The following is an 18,851-nucleotide window of genomic DNA, read 5'->3' as shown; positions in this document are numbered from 1 at the left end:
TTCAGCCCCAAAAATGATTGATTGAGGTTTTCAGTTTGGGTGGCGGGAGAGGCGCTGGGGCCGGGCTGCAATGTCGGACCCGGAGCGACCGCGGCAGCTCCAAAAGGGCTGAAAATCAACATAAACACGGCGAGACTGGTTATTTGCTATAATTGGCGGCACCTCCGCAGTCCGGCAGTGGGCACGGTGTGGGTGGGTGAGAGGCTGGAGTGGCCCCAAAGGAGCCCTGGGCCGAGCTCCAGCGAGGGCAGCAGCTCCGGGGGGTTCTGCCCCTCGGCCCCGCTCAGGTGAGACCCCACCTGCAGGGCTGGGAGCCCACCTGGAGCTGGTGGAGCTGCTGGGGCGAGCCCAGAGGAGCTGGAGCTAGGAGAGCTGGGAATGTTCCCCTGGAGAAGGGAAGGATCCAGGGAGATCCCCAGGAAGAGCTTCCAGCGCATTCCAGGGCCTGAAGGGCCTCCAGGTGAGCTCGGGAGGGACCGGAAACACCTGGAGATGCTCCCAAAATCCCGTGTTTACAGTGGCCCCACCCCTACCCCACACCGACCAATCAGATCGCTCTCTCCTTCTGTCTCCACCCCTTTATTATGACATCCCAAACGGTCGTGACGCTATCCCTCACCTGTATTACGTCACTGAGCTCCCATTGGCTATCGGAGAGAGGGTGGGGCTTGCTTGGGATATAAAAGGCGTGTGCTGGGGCGCAGCGTTTAATGCGGCTTTGGCGATGGGAGCGGCGGTGGAGCCCCGGGAATGCCCCCGAGTCGCTCCCAGCACGGCACCGGAGCCCTGGGAGTGTCCTGGAGTTCCAGCCCGGCACCGGAGCTCCGGGAGTGTCCTGGAGTTCTCCCCCGGCCCGGCACCGGAGCCCCGGGAGTGTCCTGGAGTTCCCCCCCAGGCTGGCACCGGAGCCCCGGGAGTGTCCTGGAGTTCCCCCCCAGGCTGGCACCGGAGCCCCGGGAGTGTCCTGGAGTTCCAGCCCGGCACCGGAGCCCCGGGAGTGTCCTGGAGTCGCTCCCAGCCCGGCACCGGAGCCCCGGGACCGCCCCTGCACCGCGACTGGCCCGGCCCGGGGGAGGGAGGTGGGAGCGCCGCCTGAGCCTCTGCGCCCGATGCTGGTGGGATGTAGAGAGGGAGGGACAGACGGCGGACACCGACAGAGCATCCCCCGGGGGCAAGGTGGACAAACACCGGGGCGAGGAGGGCGGACACCGGCGGGGAATCCCCTGGGGGTAACGACCGCGGACACCGGCGGGGGCATCCCCCGGTGTCTGCCCAAGGTAAGGGACAAAATAAAATTGGCACAAATGCCACCCAATGCTGTGGCTGATCTCTGCTATCCCCACGAGTCACCACCCACACAAATCCCCCCCAAAAGTGGAGCTGGGACCCCCAGAAATGGGACAGGGACCCTCAGAGACCCCTCCCCGTGGGCCCAAGCACGACAAAAAGACAAAACTCCAGGAAAACTCTCCTTGGAAACAGCTCCCAACTCCCCAGTGCCAGTGTGGACAATCCCCCCGGTCCTCTCCTAGCTCAGGGGCCACCAAAACCCCCCACCCCGGGACCACCTGTCCTGGGTGGGCATATCCTGGAAGGGTGCAGGGTTGGGATCCCGGCCAGGAGGGCGATGCCATCCCAACCCCTGAGTGCCCAGGGTAACCCCGAGGCAAGCTGGGACACCGCTGTGGCTAGCAGTCCCTGAGGTAGGAGTGGCCCCAGGACATGACATGCAGGGGTGGCCACATGCTGGGAAACGGGCAGGGGGACCCCCAAAATTGAGGAGGGGGCTCTTCCAGTTCATCCAGCTAGAAAAAGCAGCAGCAGCACCCAGAGGGGCTTGTCCTGGCCCAAAAAGGCTCGTCCAGGGGCGTTCTGGTGGCCACAGCTGGACAATGGCAACTGGGAAGTCTCTGCACTCCTCAACTGGGCTGGCATCGTCCCCGTGCCAGGGATTTGGGGGGTCCTTGATGCCCTGGCACTGGTGGCAATCAGGATGTGGCCACCACTAGCCCAGGAGGGAGCTCATCTGGTGGACATCTGGTGGCCACAGCAACAGGAGAAGCGCTCGGAAGTCTCTGCCAGGGTTCCAGCACTCCTCAGCCAGGCCAGCACTGTCCTTTGGGGGGTCCCTGGCACAGGTGGCAATGGGGATGTGGCCACCACTAGCCTGGGTGGGGCTCTGGTGGCCACAGCCAGATGGTGGCAACTGGGAAGTCTCTGGTGGCCACAACAACAGGAGAAGTGCTGGGAAGTCTCTGCACCCCTCAGCCGGGCTGGCACCGTCCTTTAGGGGCTCCCTGGCACGGGTGGCAATGGGGATGTGGCCACCAGCAGCCCAGGGTGGGCTACCCCAGGGGGTTGGGGGTCAGTAGAAGTGCTTGCGGCTCTGCTCCTGCCACTTGTTGTAGAGGATGATGCCGATGACGATGGCGAAGACGAGGGCCACCAGCGAGAAGAAGACGATGAGGAACAGGGCCAGGCCACTCATGGGCTCCAGCGGCGCCTCCACTGCAGGAACAGGGTTTGGGGTTTGGGAGGTTGGGATTTTGGGATGGGATTTTGAGATGGGACATTCCCCAAACCCCACTCACTTCCTGGCAGCCTCAGGTTGTCCACCACGGGCAGGAAAACTTCCCGATCTCGTTTTTCCTCCTCCGGCGTCCGCTCCACCGTCAGCTGGTACAGCTTCAGCGAGATGATGTCGTGGTTGTCTGCAAAAAAACCCCAAATCCACCTGAGAACCCCACCTGGACCCCCTAAACCCACCTGGGAGCCCCACCTGGGCCCCTCCAGGCCGTACCTGACAGGTCCCCAGTGACTGAGGATGTCCCAAAGTAGTAGCCACGGGGCAACCGCACGCCGGGCACGTCGATGCAATCCCGCCACTCGTGCTTGCCGTCGATGTCGATCAGCACCTGCCGAGGAACAACCTGAGCCTCTCCCAAATCCACTCTGGATCCCACCTGGAGCCTCCAAATCCACTCAGGAATCTCAAATCCACTGGAGTATCCCACCTGGACCTTATATCCACTCTGGAACCCCCAAATCCACTTGGGAGTCCCACCTGGAACCTCCAAACCCACCCAAATCCCACCTGGAACCCCCAAATCCACTCTGGATCCTACTGGGGAATCCCAAATCCACTCAGGAATCCCAAATCCACTCGGGAATCCCACCTGGAACCTCCAAACCCACCCAGATCCCACCTGGAACCCCCAAATCCACTCAGGAATCCCAAATCCACTATGGAATTCCACCTGGAGACCCCAGACTGACCATGAGCCTCCTCTTGATGCAGCAGATGACCAGGAAGGTGTCGTGGTTGAGGCTGTGCACCATGGCGGTGCAGTACTCGGGAATCCCACCTGGAACCTCCAAACCCACCCAGATCCCACCTGGAACTCCCAAATCCATTGGGGAATCCCACCTGAAGACCCCAGACTGACCATGAGCCTCCTCTTGACGCGGCAGATGACCAGGAAGGTGTCGTGGTTGAGGTTGTGCACCATGGCGGTGCAGCACTCGGGAACCCCAAATCCACTCGGGAATCCCACCTGGAACCTCCAAACCCACCCAGATCCCACCTGGAAGCCCCAGATCCACCTGGAGACCCCAGACTGACCGTGAGCCTCCTCTTGACGTAGCGGATGACCAGGAAGGTGTCGGGGTTGAGGTTGCGCACCATGGCGGTGCAGCACTCGGGAACCCCAAATCCACTCGGGAATCCCACCTGGAACCTCCAAACCCACCCAGATCCCACCTGGAAGCCCCAAATCCACCTGGAGACCCCAGACTGACCGTGAGCCTCCTCTTGACGTAGCGGATGACCAGGAAGGTGTCGTGGTTGAGGTTGCGCACCATGGCGGTGCAGCCGCCCAGCTCGGTGGGGCGCCCGTCGCGGTCGTGGTCGTAGGTCAGCGAGCCGTTGTTCACCATGGCTGAGATGTAGGGGAACACACGCTGCCCGGGGGGAAAAACTGGGATTGGGATCCTGGAGGAGGTTTGGGATCGCGGGGAGACGCCGGGAAGGGGAGGGGGGGCTGGAGTTGTTCGGTGGAAGAGAAGAGTGATCCCAAAGTTCTCCAACCACGATCCCAAAGTCCTTCAAGCAACATGGGAACGACCCCAAAGTCCTTCATCCCACAGAGATCTGCTCAAAACAACACTGGAATGACCCCAAAGTCCTTCATCCCACAGAGATCTGCTCAAAACAACACTGGAATGACCCCAAAGTCCTTCACCCCACAGGAGTCAGCTCGGTGGAAGAGCAGAGTGACCCCAAAGTTCTCCAGCCAACACAGGAATGATCCCAAAGTCCTCCACCCCACAGAGATCTGCCCAGCACAACACTGGAATGATCCCAAAATTCTCCAGCCAACACTGGAATGATCCCAAAATCCTTCACCCCACAGGAGCCAGCTCGGTGGAAGAGCAGAGTGACCCCAAAGTTCTCCAACCATGACCCCAAAGGCCTTCAAGCAACATGGGAATGATCCCAAAGTTCTTCACCCCCAGGGATCTGCTCAACACAACACTGGAATGATCCCAAGGTCCTTCAACCAACATGGGAATGATCCCAAAGTTCTCCAAGCAACCCTGAAATGATCCCAAAGTCCTTCATCCCAAATAATCTGCTCCAAAACCACCGGGATGACCCCAGACTCCATCCCTGTGGATCCCAAACCCCAAACAATCTCCTCAAAAACCACTGGGATGACCCCAAAGTCCATCCCTCGGGATTCTCCCACCGATCCGGCACCGAGCCCCCGCTCCACGCAGCCTCTCCCGGCTCCCCCAGGGGTTCCTGGATGTGGGAACGGGGAATTCCAGCTGGGACAGCAGGAGGCAGTACCTGGTTTCCAGGGCTGTACCTCCTCTTCTGAGCCTGCCCTCCAGGATTAGCACAAAGCAAGAGAGAGCAAGACAGTCACAGAGTCCAGCAGGGCCCACAATCCTGGAATATTTGCCTTTTCTCCTTTTTGGAGCTCTTTTTGTCCTTTTTGGAGCTCTTTCTGACCTTCTAGAGGACTTTTTGTCCTTTTGGAGGCTCCTTCTGGAGCTCTTTTTTGACCTCTTTCATCTTTTTTGGAGATCTTTATGACCTTTTGGAGCTCTTTTTGACCTTTTAGATCTCTTATTGTGCTTTTTGGAGCTCTTTTTGACCTTTTTGGAAATTTTTTTTTTATTTTTTTGGAGCTCAGCTCAAAAATCCTCTCCCAATTTCCCTGACAAAAAAAAAAAATAGAAAAGGAATGGGAAGAGGAAGAGGAGGAAGGAGCTCTGAGGATGAAGAGCTACGTGTGACACTGGTGGCTCTCACCTCCTGCTGCTTCTCCTCGTTGGGATACGTGTCCACAAACACTCCCAGCCCCAGGAAGTTGTCCTTGCTCCCAAAAACAGGTCCTGGAAGGGGAAAAGGAAAGTTGGGATAAGGTTGGGAAGCTCAGGGAAGAAGTTTGTCACTTGTTTGGGAAAGTCCTCAAGTCCCAAGGACCATCCAGTCCCATCCAGGTGGATGTTTTACATGAGTCCAGGTGTTCCCAAGCCTTCTCCAAGGTGTCCCAGGTGTCCCCAAGCCCCTGTCCCGAGGCAGGGACGGTGTTTACCTGGCTGCATCCTGTCCTTGGTGTACCAGATGGCGAATCCATCTCCGTTGAGGTTCTTCTTGCCCTGCCCGTGGATCTTGAAGTGCACCTGCATCTCCCAATCCCGCAGGTAACAGGGCTGGCAGAGAGGAGAAAAAGTGGGAAATCTGGGAATGCCTCGTTCCCTAATTCCACACCCACCATCCCCTGGGCCCCCTTCACCGAATTCTGGGTAATGAATCCCCAAAAACCATCATTCATCCCAGGAAACTGGTTGTCACCCAAGGGTTGAACACCGAGGGAGTGACTCCAACAAAATCCAGGAAAGCAGCAGGAAAACCTCAGGAGCAGCTGCTAATTACAATTATTAATTAGCTACCAATTAATTCCGTGCTCTGAGGGAGTCCCGGCAGTTTTTTGGGAGCTGGAATTCCAAGGAAAAAATCCGATTCCTGCTTTGGGAATCCCATTCCCAATTTGGGAATTCCTGTCCTGACCCTGTCCCTCTCCTAACCCTGCCCCAATCCCAATCCTGATCCCGACCCTCTCCCTCTCCTAACTCTAACCCAGTCCCAGACCCAGTCTTGATCCCGACTCTATCCCGCCCTGATCCCAATCCCAACTTTCTCCCCCACCCCATCCCATGGATCCCATCCCATCCCGGTCCCCTCCGCTCCCGCCCCTCTCCCCGGTGCCCCCCGCTCACCACTCGGTTCCACACGGCTCCCTGCTTGCTCTGCACGTCGGGGGTCAGGCGGATGAACTGGGTCATGACCATGGCGTTGCCCAGCAGGTCCCAGAGCCCCGAGCTGGCCGAGCCCACACCTGCGGCCCACACGCACCGTCGGTACCGGACACCGGCACCGAGCACCGGGCACCGTCCGCCAGCACCGCCCGCCCTCCCCGCTCACCCTGGTACGGCTTGGACAGCGAGTGCTCGCGTTTGAGGTGCTCCTCGGTCTGCTCGGCCGCCGTCCCGCTGAGCCTCAGCATCACGGCCAGCAGGGCCAGCCCGGCCCGCCACCGGCCCGCCGCCGCCATCTTCCCCCGCCGCGCCGCGGCCCGCCCCGCGCGCCCATTGGCTGGCATGCATCGCTGTCCCCGCCCATTAGGAAAAGCACCAATTATGATTGGTCAAATAAGTCGTCTGTCAGCTGGATTCTTGAGGGGGTGATGGGTAATGTAGTTCTGGCGCCTGGTGATGGCAGCCGCCATTGAGCTGGGTGACCTCCCCTCTCCCGGGTCCTAGTGCCACCCCCCTAGGTCTTGGTACCACCCCGGGTCGAGTTACGTCACACGGGGCGTGTCCCTGTGCCCCCAGCATTGTGACTCCCTCAGTGTGGGCGTGGTCCGACAGGTGACGTCACCGCACTGTTGCCCCCAGGACCGCTTGTCCTGCTGCGGGGTGTGACGTCACATCAAAGGTGTCACCGAAGGGGTGCGGCCAGACGAGTGACCGGGGCGTGACGTCACAGCAGGGGCGTATCTCATTAAGAGTTTCGCTACACCCCGTGGGGAGGGGCCGTGTCTCTGCATGACACCACCTCTGAGGGCGTGGCCTTTTACTTCTGGGGCGTGGCCAGAGTGTTCCTCCCCCTGTGGGTCCAGTTCCGTGTGTGACGTAACCGCTGAGGGCGCGGCCAGAGCGTCCCTCCCCTCCTCTGAGTCGAGTTCCATGTATGACGTCACACCAGGGCGTGACCTCATTGAACCATCCAGGACGCGCACGGACTGACGTCACCACCAGGGGGCGTGCCCAACTGGCCTCCGTTCCCCGAGGGGGCGTGCCCTCCGTGCGTGACGTCACCGCGCGGGCGCGTCCGCCCGTGCGTGACGCTCCCGCCAGTGCCCAACATGGCGGCGGGCGGCGGCGGCGGCGCCGGCGGCGGCGGCTGTGGGGGGACCCCGCTCTCGCCGGGCCCGTTCCTGCCGCCGCTGCTGCTGCTGCTGGCGCTGCCCGGCGGCGCCGTCCCCGCGGCCGACACCGTAGTGCTGGGGCTGCGCCTGGAGGAGAGCACCAAACCGGCGGCGGCGGTGGCACCGACGGGGGCGGCCGAGCGCGGGCCGATCCGCCTCACGGAAGGCAGCGAGGCCTTGCTGCGGCTCTACGGGCTGGGGCTGGGCCCCGGCGCCGCCGAGCGCGTGGCCTTCGCCGAGCTGCGGCCGGGCGGCAACGCCTCGAGCGGCAACGCCACGTGCCAGGAGCGCTCGCAGGACCTGGTGGTGCGGCCCGGCCCCGCCGAGCCCCGCGACACCTCGGCCCTGCTCCGGGTGCGGGTGCAGCCGCTGCGCAAGGACGAGAGGGCCAAGACCTACGTGCTGTGCTCGCAGCGGCGGCCCGGGCAGCCCTGGCTGCCGCACCAAGGGCCCGACGGGCACGTGGTGGTGCTGGAGGAGAAGAAGTCGCTGCTGCCGTTGTGGTTGCAGGTGATTCTGATCGCGGGCTTGCTGGTGCTGTCGGGGATGTTCAGCGGGCTCAACTTGGGGTTGATGGCGTTGGATCCCATGGAGCTGAGGATCGTGCAGAACTGCGGGACCGATAAGGAGAAGCGTTACGCCCGCAGGATCGAGCCCATCCGCAGGAAAGGGAATTACCTGCTCTGCTCGCTGCTGCTGGGCAACGTGCTGGTCAACACCACGCTGACCATCCTGCTGGACGACCTGATCGGCTCCGGCATCGGCGCCGTGGTGGCCTCCACCATCGGCATCGTCATCTTCGGCGAGATCGTGCCGCAGGCGCTGTGCTCGCGGCACGGGCTGGCCGTGGGCGCCAACACCATCGTGGTCACCAAGTTCTTCATGCTGGTGACCTTCCCGCTGTCCTACCCCATCAGCAAGCTCCTGGACTGCATCCTGGGCCAGGAGATCGGCACCGTGTACAACCGGGAGAAGCTGGTGGAGATGCTGAAGGTGACGGAGCCCTACAACGACCTGGTGAGGGAGGAGCTCAACATGATCCAGGGAGCGCTGGAGCTGCGCACCAAGACGGTGGAGGACGTGATGACCCCGCTGCAGAACTGCTTCATGATCAACAGCGACGCCATCCTGGACTTCAACACCATGTCGGAGATCATGGAGAGCGGCTACACGCGCATCCCGGTCTACGAGGACGAGAGGTCCAACATCATGGACATCCTCTACGTCAAGGACCTGGCCTTCGTGGACCCCGACGACTGCACGCCCCTCAAGACCATCACCAAGTTCTACAACCACCCCGTGCACGTGGTCTTCCACGACACCAAGCTGGACGCCATGCTGGAGGAGTTCAAAAAGGGTGAGGAGGGGCTCGTGGAGGTGCTGGGAGGGAAATTCCGGGGGGTTTTGGTCTCTAGAGTTGGAGCTGGTCCTGCCAGAGTGGCCACAAACCCAAGGGAACGAGTGACAGCTTGGGGACAGGCAGGAGGTCGCCAAATTTAAGGTCCTCTCCAACCCAAACCATTCCAGGATTCCATGTGCTGGTTTAGGTGGGATTTGGGAAGGAATTCTTCCTTTTAATCCCAAAATTTGGGGATTTTGACTTCTGGATTTGGAGCTTTCCCATACCAGGAATGTTTTCCTTGTTTTTAAGGCTCAGCCCTATAAGTTTTGGGGGAAGTGCTGGAAAATCTCTGGGGTTCTTGGATTTGGGTTTGGCTCCCTCCTCCAGGCTGGAGCTGGCAACAGGTAGGGCTGCTTGGAGCCAGCTCCATCCTCATCCTCACTCTGCTTCCCAAAAATCAGCAGCAGGAGGAGGAACAGGATGAAGGAAAGCTCCCAGGTGGGATTTGCCCTTTTTAGGGTCTTTTCCCAAGGTTTTCCAGCCCGACCCCACAATTCCTTTGGGATGAAGGGGAGCTCCCAGCTGTGACCCCAAGCTCAGGTCCCGGGGGAAGGATCACCCAGAGCTTTTGCCACATTCCAGGAGTTCCTAAACCCCTCCAGGGACATTTAGGGGTTCCTAAACCCCTCCAGGCGCAGGGGAACATTTGGGAGACGCTGTCCCAGTCCAGCCCAGTTCCCAAAACCAGTGAGTGCTGAGCTGCTGCTGGGGCTGGGGTTATCCTGGCTGCTGGCAGAGGCTTTCCCTGCCCCAATCCTGATTAAGGGATTTAAGCTCCCTCTTTCCTTCCTTCCTTCCTTCCGGGCACAAATCCCAGCCCTGTTGTTTTTCCACCGCCGGCTCAGGAGCCGGGAATTTGCGAGGTTGGGGTTTTGGAGGTGAGCCCCACAAATTCCTGGTGGGTTCAGGACCTCCTTGGCCCGGTCAGGACCTGGATCAGAGGCAGGAGAGGGAATAATTAGGTGGTTGTGCTAATTGTGGGGTTTGAGCTGTGCCCCAGGGCAGTGGGGATGTCACAGGTGCTGCCCTTGGGGTGACAATTCCTTCCCATCTCGAGGATTTGAGTGGGGAATTTCCCTCTGGAGCCAGGCTGGGAGAGCTGGGAATGTTCCCCTGGAGAAGGGAAAGCTCCAGGGAGAGCTCAGACCCCTCCAGGAGAGCTCGAGAGGGACTGGGGACAAGGGATGGAGGGACAGGACACAGGGAATTGTTTTCAAATAGAAGAATGAGGATTTTAATGGGATTTTTGGGAAGGAATTCCTGGCTGGGATGGAATTCCCAGAGCAGCTGGGATCCCTGGAAGAGTCCAAGGTCAGGTTGGAGCCAGCTGGGACAGTGGAAGGTGCAGGACTCATGGTGGAACCAGATGAGCTTTGGGGTTCCCTCCAACCCAAACCATTCCATGGTTCCATGTGGAGATTTGGGTGGGATTTTGGGAAGAAATATTGGGTGAGGGGCTGGGATGGAATTCCCAGAGAAGCTGCAGCTGGAAGTGTCCCCAGTCCAGGTTGGAGCCACCTGGGACAGAGGGACTGGATGAGCCCTTAGGTCCCTCCCAGCCACTCCAGACTTCCATGAACACCCCATGGGGCCCTCCCTGTCCCTCAGGCTGTTCCTCCCAGACCCCATTTTGGGTTCCTGGGGTGTCCCCCGCCGTGGTGACCCCAGCCTGGCCTCCCTGGTGCCCTTTGGCCGTGTTTGCTCTGCCACAGCCACTCCCTGTCCCGCTCATCCTGACTCACCTGTCCCACCTCACCTGTCCCCACCTATCCCCACCCAGGTGGCCCCATGAGAAATGATGGAATAATTTCTTCAGCCCTCCAGGCACCAACTTTTCCTGGCCCTGTGGGCGAGGGAGGAGCGAAAAGGGGATCTGGGATCCCCTAAAATCCCAGATTTTCCTAATCAGCTAAAATTTCCCTAAAATCAGCTTTTCCTGAGTGCCCAGGAGCTGGTGGAGGCTGGAATTAAAGAGTGGAGAAGGTCAGGGAGGGAAGGTTTGGGGTGGAGATGGAGGGGGACATGGTGGGGACACTCAGCTGAGGACAGAGGGGATTTGTTTTGGGATCAGGGCAGGTTTGGGGTGGATCTGGAGTGTCCCCTCAGGGATGGGATCAGCTTGGCAGAGGGATCTGGGACAGGGATGTGGGGGCAAGGGAATTCCTGGTGGTGACAGTGACATCCTGGGAATGCCCATCCCACACCCCAAAGTGCCTTCAGCCTCAAGGGCGCCTCTTCCCCAGCTTTAATGGGGTTAATTAGTGTCATTACCTTGGGAGGCTTAATTAGTGTCATTACTCTGGGAAGGAGCCCAGCCCAAGGGCTCGTTTAGGTTTCAATGAGTTTATTGCTCCAGGGAGGGACGGGATGGGCTGGGACATCCTGGGGACATTGAAGGGTGGGGACATCCCAGGGCTGGGTCATCCAGGGGATGTCCCAGAGCTGGGACCTCATGGGGACATCCCAGGGCTGGGACATCTTGGGGACATCCCGTGGGCTGGGGCATCGTGGGCTCCTCCCATGGCTGGGACAACCTATGGGCATCCCATGGTTGGGACATCCTGGGGACACCCTGGGGACGTCTCAGCGCTGTCCCATTCCAACCCCCACCGTGTCCACAGGGAAGTCCCACCTGGCCATCGTGCAGAAGGTGAACAACGAGGGCGAGGGCGACCCCTTCTACGAGGTGCTGGGGCTGGTGACGCTCGAGGACGTCATCGAGGAGATCATCAAGTCAGAGATCCTGGATGAGTCCGACACCTACAGTAGGTATTGGGGCTCTGCCCCTCCCCAAAATCCCATTTTGGGGGTTCCTGGTGGTTCCCCTGGAGGTGACCCTGCTGTTCCCTGCAGTTGACAACCGCAGCAGGAAGAGGGTGTGCAACCAGAAGAACCGACGGGACTTCTCGGCCTTCAAGGACCCCGACAACGAGCTGAAGGTCAAGGTGTCACCTCAGCTCCTGCTGGCCGCCCACCGCTTCCTGTCCACCGGTCAGTTTGGACATCCCAGGGCTGGGACATCCAGGGGACTGGAGGATCTTGGAGCTGAAGGAGCTCACAAAGTCCTTGTGTCCCCTCTGGTCACTCCCAGCAGAAATTTTGGCTCTTGTCCCACTTTTTGTTGTGTCCATCCCACCCAAAATGGGAGGGGACAAGGTTGGGGAGGGGGTGTCCTGCCCTTGGGTCTTGATGGCTTCTTTGGGACCTCTGGGATGGACATTGTGGCCCTTTGGAGTCCTCCAGGATGGACATTCCAGTCCCCAAGGGTCTCCTAGACCATCCAGGATGGAGATTCCCTTCCAGCTGGAGAGATTAAAACCATCTCTGACCTTTTCCCCCCTCTCCAGAGGTGACCCTCTTCACCTCCACCTACATCTCGGAGAAGATCCTGCTGCGGCTCCTCAAATACTCCGACGTCATCCAGGAGCTGAAGTTTGACGAGGAGAACAAGAAATCCCCACGGCACTTCCTGTACTGCAAGAACAAACCAGCCGACTACTTCATCCTCATCCTGCAGGTGAGGGACTTCCTGAGGGACCTCGGCCCCTGGGGCGTGGGGAATTCCTGAGGGATTTGGATAATTCCTGTGGAATCTCAGCCCCCGGGGTTTGGACAGTTCCCTTGGGATTTGGACAATTCCAATGGGGTTTGGACAATTCCCATAGAATCTCATCCCTTAAAGTTTGGACAGTTCCTGTGGGATCTCGTCCCTTGGGATTTGGACAATTCCCATGGGATCTCATCCCTTGGGATCTGGACGTGGGTTGACATGGTTTTTCCCGCAGGGCAAGGTGGAAGTGGAGGCTGGCAAGGAGTGCATGAAGTTCGAGGCAGGAGCCTTTTCCTACTACGGGGTGATGGCCCTGAGTCCTCCTCCTGGATCTGGTGAGCATTTCCAGAACCTTCCCAGGATCCCCGGGTCGGAGCTGCTGCCGGGAATGGGAGATTCCTGAGGTTCCAAACCCCACTGGTGTCCTGGGGACAGCAGAGATTTAGCTTTAAGTTTAGGTTTAGGTTTAGGTTGGGATTCCAGAAGTTAAACCCCTTTTCCCTGTGGAGAGTGGGATTCTTGTTAAATCTGCATTGTTAGGAAGAGTTCTGGAATCCCACCTTAAACCTAAACCTAAACCTCCACGAGGCAATTCCAGAAACCCAAATTCTGCCTTCAGAACGGGGCAAAAAACCCAAATGAAGGGGACGAGCTCTTCAGAATGGGTAGAAAAACCAGGATGGGGAATGTTGGGAAAGAGCAGAGGACGATCCCGACCCTTCCTAACCCCACAGAGATCCGCTCCCCGTCCCACATGAGCGGCCTGAACCGCTCGGCCTCGCTGAGCTACCACGAGCGCTCGGACTCGGGCTCGTCGCCCGTCAGCGGCAGCAACAACCAGCTCAACGCCGGCGGCGCGCAGTACGTGGCCGACTTCAGCGTCCGCGCCCTCACCGACCTCCAGTTCGTCAAGGTGAGCGTTCCCGGATGGAACTGGGCCGGGAGACCCCTTTGGGGTGGGATTCCTGACCCATCAGAGCCAGGGAACCCTTTGGGATGGGATTCCCAACCCATTCGGTCTTCTTGGATGGTTTGGGGTGGTTTGGGATGAGCAAGTGGCTCTGGTGGGGCTCGTTTTGGGGTGGGAATTCTTTTGGGTAGAAACCCCAAAGAAGACTTTGGGGACTTCTACCCAATTTTAAGATGGGAATTCCAGCCCTTTGGCATCTCCCACCTTTTTTTGGGATGGGAATTTCATCAAAGACCACCATTTTGGGATGGGAGTTCCATCCAGGCCCCATTTTGGGATGGGAGTTCCATCCAGGCCCCATTTTGGGATGGGAATTCCATCCATGCCCCATTTTGGGATGGGAATTCCATCCAGGCCCCATTTTGGGATGGGAATTCCATCCATGCCCCATTTTGGGATGGGAATTTCATCAAAGACCACCATTTTGGGATGGGAATTCCATCCAGGCCCCATTTTGGGATGGGAATTCCAACACTTTGGGGTCTTCTGCCCCATTTTGGGATGGGATTTCCATCCGTGCCCCATTCTCAGATGGGAATCCCCCCCTTTGCCCTGTCCCACGCCGCTCTCCCGGGCAGATCACGCGGCAGGAGTACCAGAACGGGCTGCTGGCCTCGCGCATGGACAGTTGTCCCCAGTCCCCCGACAGCGCCGCCCCCAAAGCCGACCCGGCCATCCCGGAGAAGCCGGAGCCGCCGGCGCCGGCCGACGAGACCACGAGTTTGCTCAACGAGAGGAACTGCCTGAACCGCCGGAGCAACCACAGTGGCCTGGAGAACTCCATCTGACCCCGGCCGCGCCGGCGCGCCCCGGCGTGCCCGGCGTGCCCGGTGCAGGGACCTTTTCCCGGTAGGACGAGCCGCTGGAGGAGGATGAGGAGGATGAGGAGGAGGCGTGGTGGGGATGGAGGAGCTGGGATTTGCTGCTGCTGTTCCAGGCTGGCTCGGTTTGGGATGGACGGAGCGGCGCGGGCACGGCGCCGACGGCTCAGGGAGCTTCGGGTCTCGGTGTGCCGCCGTGGGGACCCTGGGGATGGACATCCCAACCCTGCCAGGAGATCTGGGATGGACATCCCAACCCTGCCAGGAGATCTGGGATGGACATCCCATCCCTGCCAGGAATCCCCGGATGGACATCCCAACCCTGCCAGGAATCCCCGGATGGACATCCCATCCCTGCCAGGAATCCCCGGATGGACATCCCAACCCTGCCAGGAATCCCCGGATGGACATCCCAACCCTGCCAGGAATCCCCGGATGGACATCCCAGCCCTGCCAGGGTCCATCCAAACCTTTCAGGAACCCCGGGATGGACAGCCCAACCCTTCCAGAAACCCCGGGTGGACATCTCATCCTTTCAGGGTCCATCCCAAACCTTCTAGGAACCCCAAACCTTCCAGGGTCCATCCCAACCCTGCCATGACCCCAGGATGGACCCCCCAATCCTGCCAGGAACCCCAGCCCTTCCAGGAATCCCAGAATGGACACCCCAACCCTGCCAGGACCCTCGGGATGGACATCCCAAACCTTTGGGATCTTTGGGATGTAAATTCCATCACTTTAGGGTCTCCTACCCATCCTGGGATGGGAATTCCATCCCCTTGGCGCCTCCTCCATCATTTTGGGATATCCTGGGATGGGAGTCCCGACCCCTCTCTGGTGTTTTTGGGGTCTCCTGGATAAATCCCAGCCCCTTCCCTGCTGGCCCGGGGATTTTAGGGTCTGGATTTTGAGGTCTGGATTTTAGGGTCAGGACTTTGGGGTCTGGATTTTGGGGTCTGGATTTTAGGGTCTGACTTTGGCGTCTGGATTTTGGGGTGACACAGCGCTAGTGACCAAAGTTGTACAGGCAGGAGGGGGCTGAGGGTCCCCCCAAAACCCCCCTGGGGTTTTTTGGGGTCAGAGCTTGACCCCAAAAAACCAAAAATAAGCACAAAAGTTCCCCCTGGGTGAACTCCTGTAAGTTATTGGGAGAAGGTTGAATTATTTTTGTTAATCACATCTCGACGATCAGTTCCTAGCTCCTTCTGTGGGGAGATTTTAGAAATGATAATAATAATTAATTAATAATAATAATAATTAATAATTAATAATAAGCCAGGAAAAAAAACCAACAAAAAAACCCTTTTTTTATTAAATCTTCCTCTATGCAAACCCCTCCTTTTCCTCCCCCCTGGGGAATTCCTATTTATTGTTCAGGTTTGATTTGTATTTTTGGGGAGCTCGGGCCGCGGGGGGATGGGGGGAGGGGCGGGGGGGGCCGGGCCTCCCCCTCCCGGTTCTGCCCTTCCCCCCACGCCCCAGTTGTGAACCCATCCGTGGAATTTTTATTTCACGGAGGGGGTTTTTTGGGTTATTTTTTTGCCAGATGGGTTAATAAAGATTCTATATCTGTACCAGGGTGTGCTCGGTGCCGCGCGGGGGGGGTCCCGGTTAAAAAGGACGCGGCGCCTTTAAGCACCCCCCCACCCGCGTGGGCTGTTTACAGCGCGAAACCCCGCCCCCTAACGGCACCGCGGGTGCTGATTGGCTGCAGGGGAAGGGAGGCCGGGTTACAGGGGAAAGGTGGGAGATGATTGGCTAGGAGGGCGGGCGGTGGGTGGGCCGGACGGGCACCGGGCCCGCGACAGTACCCGGGCCCGGTTGTCGCCTCTGTGTCCCCTCAGGTGTCCAGCAGGTCCCACACGGCCGGGTGCGCCCCGTCCCGCGGGCTGCGGCCCCTGGCATCGCGGAGGGCAGCGAGGGCCGGGCGCTGGCGCAGGAGGAGGGCACAGAGCTCGCGGTGCCCCTGCTCGGCGGCCTGGGGGGGCACCGGTGTCACCCCCGGGGGAACACGGGCACCCTGGCGGAGGAGAAGCCCCATGCCCCCCACCTGATTTGGGCAGGGGGTGCTCTCTGTGACCCCGCCGTTGCGTTGGGGTCCCCCGGTGTTCCCTCAAATTTGGGCAAGGGGTGCCCCCTGCGCGCCCTCTAAATTTCGGCATTTCCCCCCCCTCTCCGAGCATTTGGGGCCCTCCTGTTCCCCCCACTCACTTTGGCATCCCCTGTGCCCCCACCTGGCCTTAGGATCTCCCCGTGCCCCCCGGCCCTGGGGTGTCCCCCCGGTGCCCACCTTGTGCAGGCCGGTTCTGCCGTCGCCGTCGGTGGCGGCGGGGTCGGCTCCGTGTGCCAGCAGCAGCTCGGTGACGGCGCGGTGCCCGCAGTAGCAGGCGCGGTGCAGCGGGGTGGCACCGCCGGGGGTGCGGGCATCGCACGGGGCGCCGCGCTCCAGCAGCAGCCGGCACACGCCGAGGTGCCCGTTCCGGCTGGCATAGTGCTGCGGGCACGGCGCTGCCTCAGGGCTCACCGCCACCCCCGGGACCCCGGTGCCAGGGCCGTGTGCCCGGGCAGAACCGACCCCAAAGACCCCCCGTGCCCTCCGTGCCCCTCGTACCCGATCCGGACCCCCGTGCTAGGGCCGCGTTCCCCACCAGGATGAGACCCAAAGACCCCGGTGCCCTCCATGCCCCTCGTACCAGGGCCATGACCAGGTCAGGACCCCCGGTGCCCCCCTACCAGGGTCGTGTCCCCGGTACCCTCCCGGTGCCCCCGGTGTACCAGTGCCGTGTACCCCGCCAGGTCGGGCTCCGCGGGGTCCCCTCGCCGCTCCAGCAGCTGCAGCACCCGCGCCTCGTCCCCGTCCCGCGCCGCCGCCCAGATCCCTGCGGGCAGCGGGGCCACCTCAGCCACGGGCCCTGCCCGGTACCGGTGCCCAGAGCCCCCCGTACCGCAGCTCCAGCCCTTCCCGTGCCCCCTCCGCTACCCCACCCATGCCCAGAGACCCCCGGTGTTCCTCCGGTACCGGGTACCCCACACGGAGCTCCCCCGGTACCGGTAACCCGGCCCTCCCGCCCCCAGTCCCGGAGGCCCCCGGACCCCTCTCGAAGTCCATCTCGGACAGGCTCTGGTGCACGCTGGGCACGGCCAGGCGGCCCTGGCAGCATGGAGAGGGCATCGCAGCCCGGCCCGGGCAGCACGGAGCGGGCGGCGAACCGCGACCACCGGCCATGGCACCGGCGGCGCTGAGGGCCGGGGCGGAGAGAGCCGAAGGGAGGCGGAAAGGGCCGAAGAGAGGCGGAAAGGGCCGAGGAAGGGCGGAAGGAGTCGAATGACATCGGAAAGGGCCGAGCGAGATCGGGAAGGGCCGAGTACAGGCGGAAAGAGCCGAAAGATCATGAAAAGGGTCGGAAAAGGCCGAAGGAATTCGGGAAGGGCCGAATGCAGCCGAAGGAGCCCGTTTTCGAACCTTTGCGGCGCATGCGCATTCTCCACACCCGGTGCCGCCGCCAGGGGGCGCCAGGAGCCGCCCAAAGCCCCCTTTGGGGACCCGGCATTTGTGTCCCCCCCCAAATTTTGGGGTCCCCAAGCCCCACCCCCATCAGCAACGGCAGCCACAGGGCTCCAACTCCCCAACAGGGGGGTCCCAAGGATTCCATCTTCCCCCACTCGGGGTTCCCAGGGGTCCCCCCCAAACCTTTGTGGGGTCCCCGAGCTCCTCCCTGCTCTGCAGTGGGGTCCCCAGCAGAAATGGGGGTCCCACAGCAGAAATGGGGGTCCCACAGCAGAAATGGGGGTCCCTCTCCCCCTAGGGGTGTCCCTGGGCTCCCCCTCCCCCCACGGCATTCCCAGCTCTCCCCCCGCCCCCAGCCCCATTTCCCACGGCCCTGACCCCGTTCCCAGCCCCCTCCCCCATTTCCTGCGCTCTTCCCAGCGGAGCCTCCCCGGGGAGGGGAGGGGGGAGCCCGACCCGCCCCCCCCGCCTGGGAACGGCTCCGGTTTTATCCTTTTTTAGCCCCGCTGGAGCTTTTTCCATGAGCTCAGCACCGCGGGGGAGAGACCAAAACCTCCCGCAAAATCTCCCCAAAACCTCAACCAAAACTTTCCCAAAACTCCCCCAAACCCCCCCAAAAACTTCCCCAAACCTCCCCAAAAATTCCCCCAGAATGCCCCAAGAAAAAAAGAGAAATAGAAAAAAAAATCCGGGATTTGTTTTTGGCTTTTTTTGGGTTTTTTTTGGAAGTCCTTTTATTATGAATATAAAAATACTCAGGTATTTACAGCAAATAAATATAATTTCGGTAACAAATAAATTACACTGGGGGGAGGGGCTTATACAAAAGGGGTGGGGGGCGTGCAGGGGTTGGGGACAGGAGGGGACAAAGGGGACAAAAGCCAGGGCAGGGTGGGCACAGAGCCCTGGCAAGGGGGCACGGAGGGAGGGGGTGGAGATAGAAAAATGTCAGGGAGAAAAACCCGAAATCGGCCCAAAAAAATCGTCCCGAGGGCACCGGGCACAAGGTGGGCACAGGGGTGTCCCCACGTCTGTCCCTCCATGGGGACACCGTACCGAAGGTGGTGGCACCGGGACCCCGGAGTGACACGGTGGCAC

At 60.4% G+C, this 18,851-nt stretch overlaps 3 protein-coding genes across 5 annotated transcripts; 1 reads left to right on the top strand and 2 right to left on the bottom strand.

The window, feature by feature from the left end:
• Positions 1 to 1,456: 1,456 nt before the first annotated feature.
• LMAN2L (lectin, mannose binding 2 like) lies at positions 1,457 to 6,655 on the bottom strand. Of its 2 annotated transcripts, XM_059870630.1 has the most exons (9): positions 6,497 to 6,655; positions 6,292 to 6,410; positions 5,607 to 5,724; positions 5,321 to 5,403; positions 4,853 to 4,885; positions 3,799 to 3,960; positions 2,801 to 2,915; positions 2,592 to 2,711; positions 1,457 to 2,508 (listed from the first exon to the last, which is right to left on the bottom strand). In XM_059870630.1, the coding sequence occupies exons 1-9, from the start codon at positions 6,624 to 6,626 to the stop codon at positions 2,366 to 2,368; spliced, it is 1,023 nt and encodes a 340-aa protein (XP_059726613.1). In that variant the 5' UTR covers positions 6,627 to 6,655; the 3' UTR covers positions 1,457 to 2,365. The 2 variants fall into 2 exon arrangements, with proteins under 2 accessions (XP_059726613.1, XP_059726614.1); XM_059870631.1 differs by lacking the exon at positions 4,853 to 4,885 and having other exon boundaries at positions 6,497 to 6,654.
• A 769-nt stretch (positions 6,656 to 7,424) lies between these two features.
• CNNM4 (cyclin and CBS domain divalent metal cation transport mediator 4) lies at positions 7,425 to 15,819 on the top strand. Its single transcript, XM_059870628.1, has 7 exons — positions 7,425 to 8,859; positions 11,526 to 11,669; positions 11,758 to 11,895; positions 12,252 to 12,421; positions 12,690 to 12,789; positions 13,189 to 13,367; positions 14,003 to 15,819. The coding sequence occupies exons 1-7, from the start codon at positions 7,440 to 7,442 to the stop codon at positions 14,210 to 14,212; spliced, it is 2,361 nt and encodes a 786-aa protein (XP_059726611.1). The 5' UTR covers positions 7,425 to 7,439; the 3' UTR covers positions 14,213 to 15,819.
• ANKRD39 (ankyrin repeat domain 39) lies at positions 15,535 to 17,660 on the bottom strand. 2 transcript variants are annotated; one of them, XM_059870632.1, is made up of 4 exons: positions 17,339 to 17,660; positions 17,034 to 17,124; positions 16,536 to 16,739; positions 15,535 to 16,223 (listed from the first exon to the last, which is right to left on the bottom strand). In XM_059870632.1, exons 1-4 carry the CDS (start codon positions 17,575 to 17,577, stop codon positions 16,086 to 16,088), a joined length of 672 nt encoding a protein of 223 aa, XP_059726615.1. In that variant the 5' UTR covers positions 17,578 to 17,660; the 3' UTR covers positions 15,535 to 16,085. The 2 variants fall into 2 exon arrangements, with proteins under 2 accessions (XP_059726615.1, XP_059726616.1); XM_059870633.1 differs by having other exon boundaries at positions 17,021 to 17,124; positions 17,339 to 17,537.
• Positions 17,661 to 18,851: the final 1,191 nt, after the last annotated feature.

This window comes from Haemorhous mexicanus, chromosome 30 (assembly GCF_027477595.1).
Source record: "Haemorhous mexicanus isolate bHaeMex1 chromosome 30, bHaeMex1.pri, whole genome shotgun sequence".
Lineage (NCBI taxonomy): Eukaryota > Metazoa > Chordata > Aves > Passeriformes > Fringillidae > Haemorhous > Haemorhous mexicanus.
This window is presented reverse-complemented; position numbering and strand designations above follow the sequence as displayed.

What these genes read in the sequence shown, in the direction of transcription:
- LMAN2L (XM_059870630.1), bottom strand. Translation starts at nt 6,626, where the DNA reads ATGGCGGCGGCGGGCCGGTGGCGGGCCGGGCTGGCCCTGCTGGCCGTG. An exon ending in GCTGTCCAAGCCGTACCAGG is followed by an intron (nt 6,411 to 6,496) that starts GTGAGCGGGGAG and finishes TGTGGGCCGCAG; the next exon opens with GTGTGGGCTCGGCCAGCTCG. An exon ending in CAAGGACAGGATGCAGCCAG is followed by an intron (nt 5,404 to 5,606) that starts GTAAACACCGTC and finishes TTCCCCTTCCAG; the next exon opens with GACCTGTTTTTGGGAGCAAG.
- CNNM4 (XM_059870628.1), top strand. Translation starts at nt 7,440, where the DNA reads ATGGCGGCGGGCGGCGGCGGCGGCGCCGGCGGCGGCGGCTGTGGGGGG. An exon ending in GAGTCCTCCTCCTGGATCTG is followed by an intron (nt 12,790 to 13,188) that starts GTGAGCATTTCC and finishes CTAACCCCACAG; the next exon opens with AGATCCGCTCCCCGTCCCAC. An exon ending in CCGACCTCCAGTTCGTCAAG is followed by an intron (nt 13,368 to 14,002) that starts GTGAGCGTTCCC and finishes TCTCCCGGGCAG; the next exon opens with ATCACGCGGCAGGAGTACCA.
- ANKRD39 (XM_059870632.1), bottom strand. Translation starts at nt 17,577, where the DNA reads ATGTCATTCGACTCCTTCCGCCCTTCCTCGGCCCTTTCCGCCTCTCTT. An exon ending in GCGGAGCCCGACCTGGCGGG is followed by an intron (nt 16,740 to 17,033) that starts GTACACGGCACT and finishes CCGTGCCCGCAG; the next exon opens with CACTATGCCAGCCGGAACGG. An exon ending in GCAGAACCGGCCTGCACAAG is followed by an intron (nt 16,224 to 16,535) that starts GTGGGCACCGGG and finishes GTGCCCCCCCAG; the next exon opens with GCCGCCGAGCAGGGGCACCG.